General features: G+C 29.0%; 1 protein-coding gene across 3 annotated transcripts in view; it reads left to right on the top strand.

Annotated features, from left to right (window-relative positions):
• Positions 1 to 2,133: 2,133 nt before the first annotated feature.
• The window catches only part of Duox (dual oxidase), a 201,744-nt gene continuing 190,335 nt past the window's right edge, over positions 2,134 to 13,542 (top strand). The window contains exon 1 of one of the 3 annotated variants that reach the window (XM_043045166.3): positions 2,134 to 2,589. In XM_043045166.3, coding sequence (XP_042901100.1) covers positions 2,493 to 2,589 — 97 coding nt within the window. In that variant the 5' untranslated portion in view covers positions 2,134 to 2,492. Of the gene's footprint in view, positions 2,590 to 10,189; positions 10,266 to 13,542 lie in introns of those variants that run through there. The other 2 variants (XM_043045167.3, XM_087168163.1) reach the window with 2 other exon arrangements.

The following is a 13,542-nucleotide window of genomic DNA, read 5'->3' as shown; positions in this document are numbered from 1 at the left end:
CGTTCAGGTTAGAATCCCAGTGGTGGCTGATTGATACGAATTCTGCTTCCAGTTTGCACCGACCACATTGCTAATGTAAAATATTATCTGCGGTAGACGGATCATGGGTTAGAATCCCCTTGCCGTCAGGATAACCGCAGGAATTTTTTCTCTCCATGTAACGGAAATGTGTGTTAGTTCCATCAAGAAGCCCTGCACGAAGGCTAGTTGCTTGATTCAGAAGTTCCCTTGTATTCTGGGTTGGGTTTAAAATTACAAGGCTACGGAATTGAACATTAGTAGTGGTGAACTCTGAGTTGAGTCGGTTGCTCAATGCCGGTCATGAAATAAATGGGTTGATAAGAAAAAAAATCTTCTTAAGATTGATCTAATTTCTTTCTTCTATCCATTGATTTAAAGACTTTTTATTCAATTAGATATTATAAAATGAAACTTGATTTAACCAAACAAAGCAATACCCTTACAAATTTTGAACAATAACTAATTCTTTGTACTTCATTTTTTTAAATTTTTAATTTAACACTTAACAACTTTTTTAGCTTTTGATGGAAAAGAAATCTGCTTTCAGCTCTCTTAACTTCAGATTTAGAAAAAAAATATCAAGTTAATACATAATTGGTATTTGCGTTAGAAATAATGTGTATGTTTAAAATTCAAATTTTTTTTAAAATTTTTTTGTCCATGTACATGAATATTCTTTTAATACCCGAGCGTTTAATAACGACAGAAAACGTTATTTTACAGTGAAATATGAAGCTCAAAATAAAGTGCACTCATAAATGCAATGTTTTTTAGTAAAATATTCAATTAAATATTCAATTAATTCATTTTATTAAACAATTAAACTTAATTATTTATTTAATTATTATATAAAAATGGTAACTTTTAGTTTTTAGCGTAAGTCAAAGCAAATCTGAGTAGGATATACAGCTATACAAGGGACATACAAATCTCTATAGGATATATAACTATGTTGTTGTCTTATGCCACTTGCCAATACTAATAAGCCTATTTTAAGGTAGAAGAGTGCGCTTCTTCTTATTTTCCAGTGGAGCTAAGGCCAGGAATTCGACATCTTCCACACGCATACGTCACAACCAGTTTTACAAAGAGGACACATTCACACTCCATCCAGCCGCAAATCGTAATTTTGATCTGAGAAAGGGCATGATCAATCTCCGATCCTGTTACCAGTATTGATTTGTTATGGGAACTTGGAGGACTTTGTGACCCCGACAGATAGAACTCACAGGCGGGGATAGAACTCACAACCTCTTGGACACGGGTCCAATGCCCTACCAACCAAGCTATCGTCCCTCATATACAACTAAGCAGAGAATATATAAATCACAATAGGGTATTCAATTATGCAGAGGATATACACATTTCAGTACGATATATAACTATGCAAATGTCAGTAGGATATGCATTCGTGAAGAGGATATACAATCAGTAGGATATACAACTATGCAGAGGATATAAAAATATCAGTAGGATATTTCACTGTAAATGTTATTTCCTTTGATTTCGGTTGTACAGAAAAAGACTTTGAGCTGAAAAGAATCAGAAAATGGCGGGAATTAAGAAATTTGATAGAAATGAAGAAAATCCATCATTAAGGAATATTTGTAGAGGGTAATCTGTCCGCTAATGCTTTTTTATTGAAATAAATAGCGAATTATGCATGCAAAAAAATCATAAAATAATATTTGAGAGCACATTAAGAATTACAGGAATATATGATTTAATTAAGTGAGTGTGTTCTGAATGTTTTTTTTATTAATTTCACAATTTACATTTTGTGAAGAAAAAAAAAAACTTAGAGCAATTCTTTGTTGATAGATGATACATTTTGCCATAAAATAATCTTACATATTCAAACAAAACGCGCATTTCAAAAATATTACGAGGTTATTATCTACATATTTCATTAAATAAAATTATCATTAAAAAATTAATTCATAGCACCCAAATCACGTGATCATTTTCCTTGGGAAATGGAAACGCTTATGAATGGTTATTCCACGGCATTAGCAAAGTATGAGGAAAGAATAGTGATGTTTCGCAGTCCAGTGTGACGTCACAAAATTTAACGATGATGTCACAAAGCGAAACAAACTTTTTTTTTCTCCTTTCAGTTGTAGTCAGGTCGCCAAAAGGTTCTGTTCTACCTACCTGTTCCTCAATCTTATTTTTATTCCTTGCCAATATCACTTCCTTCTTCCAAAACACAAACTAGGCATGTTAGCGATAGACTCTCAAACCGCAGACTCTAACATATCATTTCTCGCCAATATTTTAATTGCAGCGTAAAATTTTTTCACTTAATTTATATTTGGAAGGAAAACATTTGTGTGAAGGAATTTCTTTTTATTTTATACTGATTGGACTGTTTTGTATATGTGTGCGACTTGTATTATATAAGCACAGTTTTTGGTGATTAAGTACCCGGTGGATTATTATTGGTGCTTAGTGGGGTGCTTTGGAAAGGCATGAAGTGTGATATCAACTGGATTTTGTGGGATTTCTTCAGATTATTAGTTTTTCTGTTTCTAATTTCATCTGCGGGTACTTCAAACAAAAATGAAGGTAAGCCATTCTGTTTGCTGTCTCAAATATTAGCTTTTAAATGTATTGTATAAAAAATTATAAGTTATTTAAATTTATAACTTATTTAATCTCACTGATTCTTAAATATTTTTTAAACTTCAGTCTTAAGTTTATGAGTTGAAAATTTTTTTCAAACAATATACGAATGTTGTCCCAATAACAAATAACGTTGAAATTTTATGAACTTCAAACAAAAATTAAGGTAAGCCATGATGATTGCTGCTTCAAATATTAAATTTTAAATGTATTGTGTAAAAAACTATAAATTATTTTAATTTTTTACTTATTTAATCTTATTGATACTTAAAATTCTTAATTCATTTTTACACTTTAGTTTCAAGTTTATTAGGTAAAATTTATTATTAAACAGTACACGAATGTTGTGCCAATTACACGGAACATTGTAATTTTTATATTGAAAATACTCCAAACAATTTCAACTAATTTACATAACAAGCATCAAAGACCCTTTAAGTAAATGAAAATTTTTTAAATCCAATTTATTTAATTCATGCATAAGAGGAAATTTTTGATTTCTTGCATAATCTAGTAACAGTTGCCTATAGAACGAAATTGATTGTTAATAATATGATTCCAAATGACCAGAAATCTGAAGATTTCATAATATGATTCCAATTCGGGACTTAGTAGACAATGAGTTTAATTTTGAATTATGCTATAGGTATGAATGTAGATGAATAATATTTTTATAAGTCATGATTTTTTTGTATCTCTAACATTATATGATAATTAAGAAACTAAATTTAAGCAAGTTAAAAAAATTGCTTTTTAAAAAAAAATCAAACGTTTTAATGTTGTGGTTTTGGATTTTTTTTTAAAATTTAGTACATAAGGATCATTTTGATGAAATTAAATTTGTTTTAAAAACTATGAATTATTTTTGACTCTAAATTTAAAAATAGTTTGAAAAAATATTGAAGAAAGAGTCTTAGTTAAGTTTTTTTAATTAAAATTTCTTTTTTAAAACTAAATTTTAAAATTACTTGAAAAAATTGAGGAAAGAGTTTTGTATAGTATAATACGACGGAAAATCAATTTTGTTTTACTAAAATATTTTAAACAATGATTGAGCTCATTGTTGAAATAAGTCTTAGAAGGAAAAAGTTTCAATCCATTCAACAAGGAGAAGACAAAATGTGAGCGCTACTTACAGATACAGTAATTTTTTCTCAGAGTAGTAGGCATTGAAAATCTTACGTGTCAAACATATTAAAATTTTAAGAAGACACATAATCAAAGCTTTCAACATAAACATTTAATTCAATATTGATAAAAATATTTGTATCCAAGTAAAAGTTGTATTTAACAGTATTTTTCTTCTTCCATGAACACAAATATATAAACAAGTAAAACAGTTTCAAGTCTAATAAATATCTTTTTAAATCGACATGCGTATTATTCAAACTTAATTTACACATTTACTGGAAACTATTTTTAATTAATATAATAATTTTTAAATGCAGCAAAATTTTATAAAATTTCCATTATTCAAAGAATTATATCCATGCAAAATTTGATAGTTCATGTTCTATATAAGCACAAACTTGAAAACTTTGATTAAAATATGCTTATTGGTTTGATTTATATATTTTCTCCTTGCGACATTGAATTGAAGGAGAACGATTTCTTATTAGTCAATTCAATTTCAACCAATTTAATTATTAACTTGAGAGCTTTGATTAAAAGAATGCTTATTGGTTTGATTTACAAATGTTTTTCAAGCTTCTGTATTGAAATAAAACACTCTTTCTTAAAATTAATCAATTCAATTTTAATCAATTTAATTATAAAATTTAAATTTTAAATTTAGCTTATTATATTATATTTTCAGACACCATAAAAGAGGGCCATATATTCAAACATTGCAACATATTCAAAATTGAATTAAAAATTAAGTTTCACATAAATTTTTTTTTTTAAATTTAAATTCTTTGTGGATAAAAAAATAAAATCAGCAATTAAAAAAACATTTATGTGGATTATACATTAGAAATGTATAAGGAGCTTTATCTTTTTCGTATAGGGTTATGCAGTCTATTATAAGTGATAATTTAAACAGTAATCCACAGAAGAATGGTTACTTCCTTCTATTGGTGCTGCATTGGATGTACAGTGCGCGAAATAAATAAATAAACGGACTCAATAACTTTTGATCTAATTGGATCATGGCGTTCTAAGACTCAATTTTATTGATGTATCAACATGCTAAATAGTGCAGACGATATTTTAAGTTATGAAACCAGACACAAGAACGTACTTTATCTAAATAAACATACCATTTTTTTTACGGATTCGGATTTCTGACCCTCAAGGGTTGTAGCCTCAATCTCGGAAATATGGTCCCCATCGGAAATATGGGACAAATAGTTTCTAAAAAATCATATCTTGCGAAAGTCGTCACTGTAAAATTAGATTTTTCAAAACTATTCCACCAATTTTGCTCAAATTTTGTTTTTGCCAAAAAAAAAAAAAATGTTTGTTCAGAGGAAGTACGTTTTTGTCTGATTTTGAAACTAAAATATCGTCTGCGCCAATTAATTAGCATACCGATCATTAGACCAAAAGTTATTCAGTGTGGTTCACTTTTTTCTTTTTTGAGTACTTTATGGGGAAAAAAATGATTGTGTACGGAGGGTTTGTTTTCTAAAAGATGTACTTCCAAACTTTGTATTTTCGGAGGTGAACGATTTTTTTATTAGTTTGTTGTCTCGTTGCCAAATGTAACTTTCTTTTATGGTTTATGGGACAAAAATATGATATTTTGCTGTTTTTTAAAAACTTTTTTAAGCAGTAAACTTTACATTGATTGCTGTCATGTTATTTTTCATTTTTCTGAGGGAACATTGTTTCCTCTTGGTATTCATAAAATAAAAATTAACAAAATTTTGAATTAAAATTACGAATCAAAATCAACGGTAGTCACCAGCCACAAGTCAACGGTTGCCACAAGGCGACTAATTATAGCAAATGGACACAAAAATGTTTGAGTAGCCATTTTAGTCATTTTCTTCTTGTCTAAAGGGTAGTTATGTGTATTTTATTTCCCTTTTTAATAAATATGGAATTATTTTGAAAAGATTATAATATTCTGAAAATTACGTTATTTTACGCTTGCCTTTTTTTCTATTTTCATTTTAGAAATGAACATTGTAATATTTAACCCCATTCTTAGAAATGCTTCAAAAAATGCCTTATATTTATAATATCAAATCATTTTAATTATTTCGTATTTTTAAAAGCTGTTAAGAATACAAATGCCCCCTGCCATTAGCAAAATTTCCTAGTTTTACCATACAGTATTATGTAAGGGACATTCAGAAATCTACCTGATTACGAAAGTGTCATAAGAAAACAAAACATTTTTTAGTATTATTTTTTTATATATTAATAATAGTAATTAAATAATAGAACGAAACGCGAAATCGAGCTAAAATTAGTCTACGGAAAAGACGATGCTTTGAAATGCCTTAAACACGTACGAAATGTTAAATTTTTTTAATTTTATTTTTTAACCGTTGTTCAATAGTCGACCCAATTTGGGTTAACTACTACTAATGTTGAACTCCTTAGCCTTATAATTTTGAGCCCTGTCCGGGAAGACAAGGGAACTCCTGGATCAAATATTGGGAGAAATTTGCCTTCGGGGAGAATTTTTTGAGGGGACTAACCCGCTTTTGCGCATTAGAGGAAAACCTCACACGTTTAGCCAGGGGGCAATATTGTTGTAATTATTGCCACAAAACTACCGATAATCGGATAAGTGTTGCTTAGAGTGAGAATATGTTTTGTTGTCATTGCGTATGCTATTCACGCGAAAATGTTTCTTTTCGTGAATGCACAAATTATTTGCGAGAAAATAAATCTCATGCATGGTAATGTTGTATGAATCTAACTAGACTTGATTTATTTCTGGATTAGGAGGCAAACAGTTGTCATATTGTTGCGACACTTGTTTATAGGCTATCGGCCGAAGCTGGCCGTATGTGTTACTCAATGATCCTGGCTGTTTCAGAACACAGTTCATACTTAAATTAATACTTGGGGTACGTTTCCTTTGCAATCAAACTGGCCATGAGGGGTTTTTGTATTTCCATATAACTCAATGTAGGTTAGTTTCGTTAAAAGATCTTAAAAGAATGTAATTTTTTCCTACAAGTTTCCATGTTTTCTGAGTTGAGCATTAGTAGTTGCAAATCACGTGTTTAAGGCTGGTAATAAAATGATATGAGTGGCTTTGTTCTAAGTCATGTTTATTGTCTTACATGAATGAAGCACAATTACATGTTGTTTATTCCTAAACGTTTTAGTTCCCGGAACTCGAACCTGCGACCTTCTCTTTTTCTTAATTCAAAATCTTGGTTTTTAAGTCACTTCTTACAAATAAATGGTCACTCTTTTCTAAATGATTGTTTTCCTAAAAAAATTACACTTCTATAAAAAAAAATATTTGTTTTAATGACATTAAATATTGGTCCAATTACACTTTTATAAATTTAATGAGAGTAACAGTGGAATTTCGGCAGAAGGTTGGCTAATTCTAACTTATTTGAAAAGTATCCATAGCTTGATTTTTTTAAATTTTATGCTTATCATATTTGGCGATAAATATTTAAGGAAATTAAAATGATGAATAAAAATGAAATCAATTTTGAGCAAAATGAAGTTCTTAATTTTTATCTACAATTTATTTTCTTCGTACTAAATATTTTCGCATTAAAAAACAGACAAATGTTTTCTGAAGTTAATCAAGCACTTTAAAATTTTATCTTTGAGTTTGTTAAGTACATCCTTTCCATTTAAAAACAACAATTCGGCTTAAAATTTCAATGGAAAGAAGAATGAACCGCTTATTTGAAACTTCTCATTTGATGCGTAGTACTCAATGAATCAGGCCCGTAGCCAAAGGGGGGGGGGGACCGTCGGGACAAATCCTCCCCCGAAATTCAGGGATTCAAACTTTTTAGTCTTTCTTTGAGCCTCTCAGTAAAAAGAAAAACAAAAACTGTCGAATCAAACCTTTTATTAACTAACTTTATTAAGCATATTTCGGAATATTCCGGTTTGTCCTAAAAAAGTAATCGAAAAATTTTCTTCAAATCCCCGTCGCATGTCTTTGTGAACTTTGTTTACAAATTGATTATAATTATTATGTAATATTAATTGAAAAATAATTATTATGTAATATTTTTTAATTACTAGTTTAACTTTTACAAACAACAGAATAAACAATATTTGTTACAATGTTTTCCCCCTACTTTGCATGTCTGAAACCGTCTTTGCTTCTACCATATCCCCCCCCCCCGAAAAAAAATCCAGGCTACGGCCTTGCAATGAATCATTACTCAATAACTTTGATTGTCACAGTATTTTAGATTCTATAGTGCCAGAATGAGATGTAATATTTTTCTATTTCATATATTTCATAAATTTTATACAATTTTAACCGAATGTAATATACCACTGGTGATCAGACGCAATTTCTTTGGCAGGTTTATTATATGAAAATGGCAATTAGTATGCAAGAAAAGTCAAAACTTAGAAGGCTATAGGCTTCATACTTAAAGTTCGATTTTGTTGTACTAACTCTATTGTATTCCGATTTAGTTTTACTTGCTCCATTTTAGTTCGAATTTATTTCCATTTTCAAGTGAAATTTAGTGTTTATTACTTAAAGCGCTTAAAGACAAATTCTTTTTTTCATTGAATCAAAACTTCCTATAATATAAATTACTATATTCGTGAACTTTACTTTTTAATTTCATTTTTTATTTATTTTTAAGTTGATGGTAGGTTTTGGGAAATATTATAAACTGTTCAAAGTGATGGAAAAATTCTTAGTTTTTTTATTATTAATATTTTAATATACATGGAGCAGATTATTTTATATCCAGGAGCAGATAATTATGAGATATTTCAGAGGTTGAAAATATTCTATATAGCATTAGCTATCTATTTATGGTATATATTAGGCAAATAACTTCATAAAGAGATAAAATGCAACTCTTTACTATAGTTACCAACGAATGTGGTTAGAATATATAAAATTCAGTTGTATACATACCATTGGACAAAATTAACGGTCACCACCCGGCACTATTGGCTAATATAAAAAGCGTTTAAAACATAGTCTGACTGTCGTCCCTTTTCTCGGCAAAAATGCACTCAATGCGCATTCTATTATTTTTTAAATAACTATGGAATTATAATAGATATTTTATAATGTTCTGAAAATTACTTTATTTTATTATTGTTTCTTAAAATTTTCCGATGATTTTAAAAATTAACTTGTAATGTTAACCATATTTTGAGAAATACATTATATTATTAATATTAGCAGTTTGTTTTAATCCGATTTCCAAAAAATGACTACTGTTAAAAATATTACGACTGTCCAATAGCAAAATCTCCTAATTTTTCCTTATAGTGCATACGACTTATAAAATTAACATATGCATGGAGAGCCGTCGTGGCTTAGAGAATAGAGCATTTGCCTCCCAATGAGGTGCCACAGGTTCGAATCCCAGTGGTGGCTGATTGATACGAATTCTGCTTTTGGTTTGCACCGGCCACATTGCTCATGGGTGATCATGGATTAGAATCTCTTTATCGTCAGTCTAACCGTACGAGTTTTCCTCTCCATGTAACGAAAATGAGAGTTAGTTCCACCAAGAAGTCCTCCACGAAGGCTAGTTTGTCCAAATGCTTGATTAAAAAGTTCCCTTGTCTCCTGCGCTGGGCTCAAAATTACAAGGCTACTGAATTGAACATTGGTAGTCGTACACTCAGAGTTGGATGGGCTGATCAACGCCAGTTATAAAATTAAATAAAACGTTGGCAAGGAAAGAAATCATTCCATGCCTATGTTCTCTTTCTTCATTCTCTTTCATTCATTATGGTTCTCTTTTATTCTTAATCCTCATTTCTTCTCTCCTGTCATTTTTACAGACTTTTACAAAATCCATGTATAAGTATAATTTAAAGTGTCTTTCCATAACAAAACATTTATTTCTTCTCTCCTGTAATTCTTACAGACTTGAAAAAATCCATATATAAGAATAATTTTAAGTGTCCTTCCAAAACAAAACATCATTTCTTCTCTCCTGTCATTCTTAGACTTTTACAAGATCCATATATAAGAATAATTTAAAGTGTCTTTCCATAACAAAACATCATTTCTTCTCTCCTGTTATTCTTAGACTTTTACAAGATCCATATATAAGAATAATTTAAAGTGTCTTTCCATAACAAAACATTCATTTTTTTTCTCCTGTCATTCTTACAGACTTTTACAAGATCCATATATAAGAATAATTTAAAGTGTCTTTCCATGACAAAACATTCATTTCTTCTCTCCTGTCATTCTTAAACTATTACAAGATCCATATATAAGAATAATTTAAAGTGTCTTTCCATAACAAAACATTCATTTCTTCTCTCCTGTCATTCTTACAGACTTTTACAAGATTCATGTTTAAGTGTAATTCAAAATGTCTTTCCATAACCAGATAACAGAATGAAATAGATATTCAAAATAAAGAAAGCTGTTATTCAAGAGTTCAGATTCTTCGCATCAATGATTCAATTCTACTTGGAAGTTTCTGACCCAGATCTTTGTGTCTGGGTGCCGACAAAAGGTATTTTCCGTCACGACTATTGATCAGCATTTCGTAGTTAACACTTTATTCTTAACCATTCAAGCACATAATCCCCAAACTATTCAAAACAGAAATAATAAAATATCAATGAAGTTTGAAACTCGATTTTCAGTGTTTTCAAATTATTTTTGGTTTCTATATCGCATATAATTGTCCAAAGATGGTTTGATATTAATTTAATTATATAATTATATTTTCAAGTCGAGTAATGTTGTCTTTTAATTCTTAATATGATGTTATAGAAAGTCACATCAAACAGGCTACGCAATATTTTTTGTGTGTCTTATTATGATTTTCAAGAAGTGTACAAGTAAATACGTTTCACAACCAACATTAAAACATTCATATAGATTAATGATTTAACTGTACATTAAGTTCTAAAACATGAATGTTAATTAAAGTTTATCAAGTTTCACTATTTTGCGAGCAGAGTTTCAAGAGTTCAAAACAAATGATTAAAACTAGCAAATGCCACCAGTTTGTTTAAAAACTGTTATTAGAAAAAATCATATTAAAACGAAAAAATAGTTTAACACACTTTTTGATGACAAACATTTGGTGTAAATTGCATTTTTATTTTGTAACAATTGTGTAATTTTTCGCATAATAGGTTTTATGTATATTGTAAATTAACATATATACTTTAATGGTCAGTACTATATACAATTTCAAAAATTAAAATCCTATGTTTTATTCATTAATATATATTTCTAATAAGGTTAAAACTATTTTTAATTGAATTTAAATTACTTTTTAATGCAGCTCTCAACCCACCTTCTGAAACGTATCATGGTAGATTCAAACTAGTATAAATTAAATCCATATTTTGAGATATATATTTTATTTTAACATATTATATATATTTATGTATTGCACCTTTTATATTATATATTGCACTACTTATTTTACGCATTGCACCATTAGTTTTTATAGTTAGCTAGGACTTTAAATAACGTTAAAAGCTTACCGTAAGATGTAATAAAAATGCAAATTAGGTTTATTTGAGTTATATCCATGCATTTTATTTATATATATTTTTAATGTTATTTTAAATTTTAAAAACTATCAGTATTTTTATTATAAAATCAAATGATTTAAAGCCTTATCAACTTCCTTTTATATAGATCTAAAGAAATGTAACCAAAAACATAAACATACGAATCAGAAATGAGTTATAATACTTGTCATATCTTTTTATGATTTTATATTTTATTTTATAACCAGCGATGAAATGCTGACCCAATTTTGAGTTTACAACTATCCATAGCCTTGTAATTTAGATCCTAATCCAGAAAATTCCTATATCAAGCATTAGAAAAAACTAGGCTCCTTAGAGGATTTTTTGTTGGTACTAGCTCGCAATTACGTTACATGGAGAGGAAGACCACCAGAACCTCTTATAGTTAGCCCGATGGAAAGGGGATTCTAAGTCGTGATCCGTCAACCACAGAGGAAATTTTACGGCAGCCCAATGGTCAGTGAGAGCCAAGAGCAGAATTCGTATCAATCAACCACAAATGGGATCCGAACTTCAGTCACCTAATTGGGAGGTAAACGCTTTATCCCCTGAGCCACCTAAGTTCTTCTCTTATGGTTATAAGTTATAACGTTATCTCATTTTTATAAAACAAGAAGTGAATTCATTAAAAAAAAACTGGAAAAAAAAACTTCAAAACACAGTTTGCTGTAAAAGACATAGTTTTTATGAAGAGATAGGGGCAATTAAATGATAAGTCACATTTCCAAATAATTCAAGAAAGGAATATTGTGAGAGAAACTATGATTTCTAGGTAGGCAAGCAGATGTTTTTTTGCAATGTGGCTATTATCTGTTGAAAAATGAAGGTCAACTAGGTACTACTGTTTAATTAAATATTAGTGCCTATATTTAAATAATACTAAAGAACGGTGTAATATAAATATATAATCTTGAATGGATCTTGAATCATCTTGAATCAATATGGTTTATTGCTATATTGCCCCGAGAACTGAAAATGTAATCTTAAATGGAAAAAATTCTTTCAATAAAAAATGACGTTTCAAACGACGTTTATTACTTAGATTATTAATAAGTTCTATCATGAATTTTCTCTTAATTTGTATTTAATAATAAATCTAAATAACTCGAAAGATAGGTGACGTTACTCTAAATATCCTTTCTTAAATTGCCAACAGTAAAAGAAGGGATTCGAATTAATTGTAGACAGTTCCATCGATGACTGAAATTTTTTGCGCAACATTATTTTTTGTGCAATATAAATGAATTTTTTTGTGCAATATAAATGAAATTTTTTGTGAAGTTTTTTGTGCAATATAAATATATCATCTTGAATGGATCTTGAATCATCTTGAATCAATATAGTTTATCGCTATATTGGACAGAGGACTGAAAATGTAATCTTAAATAGAAAGAAATCTTTCAATAAAAAATTACGCTTTCAAATGACGTTTATAACTTAGATTATTAATGAGTTGTATTATGAATTTTCTCTTAATTAGAACTTAATAATAAATCTAAATGGCTCAAAAGATTGGTGACGTTACTCTAAATATCCTTTCTTAAATCGCCAACATTAAAAGAAAGGATTCGAATTAATTGTAGACAGTTCCATGAATGATTGAAATTTTTTTTTACGAGTGAATGTTACTGAACAGTACAGATACATTTGTTTAACGCAGTGTTAAACAGTGCTTGACATTTGTTATGCATGTTTGATATCAATGTTGCATAATGAGTATTTTCACAAACAAAGAAGAAAACGCGTTTGAAATTGCCAGAAACAAAAGGACTTTCGGCGTCCTTGGAATTTCTTTCGAAGCGTGACTGATTTTTTTTAAAAGAAAAGTCGAAACTCGCCACCCTTTGCTTCATTGGCCCTACTTAAAAAAGTACTTATGAGTTTTTGTATAGCAAAAGGTAGAAAAAAAACATGAATGCTTTTTCATGGCTTCAAGGTCATTGTTTCATCTTTAAAACTAGTTTTTTTAATATAAAGCGTATAACAATTTCTTTACTTTCTTCTTAATCCACATTCGAAAAAGAAAATTCTTATTCTGAAAATTCTAGAAAATTATTCACATTCTTATAAGATTTTTTAAGAAAAGACTATAGTCTTTTCTTAAAAAATAAGTATTTTAATTTACCTGGTTTTAATACCTAAATTTTAAATTTGTGATCTTACAAAGAAATAGTTATAGATTATAGATTTTATTCCAATTGAAACGCTGATAACATTGAAAACGGTTAATTGAAATTA

The sequence above is a fragment of the Parasteatoda tepidariorum genome, chromosome 7 (genome assembly GCF_982258835.1).
Source record: "Parasteatoda tepidariorum strain Cologne lab strain chromosome 7, Ptep-v5.0, whole genome shotgun sequence".
In the NCBI taxonomy this organism is placed as follows: Eukaryota; Metazoa; Arthropoda; class Arachnida; order Araneae; family Theridiidae; genus Parasteatoda; species Parasteatoda tepidariorum.
Note: the sequence above shows the minus strand (reverse complement) of the source record. Positions and strands in the feature narration are given on the sequence as shown.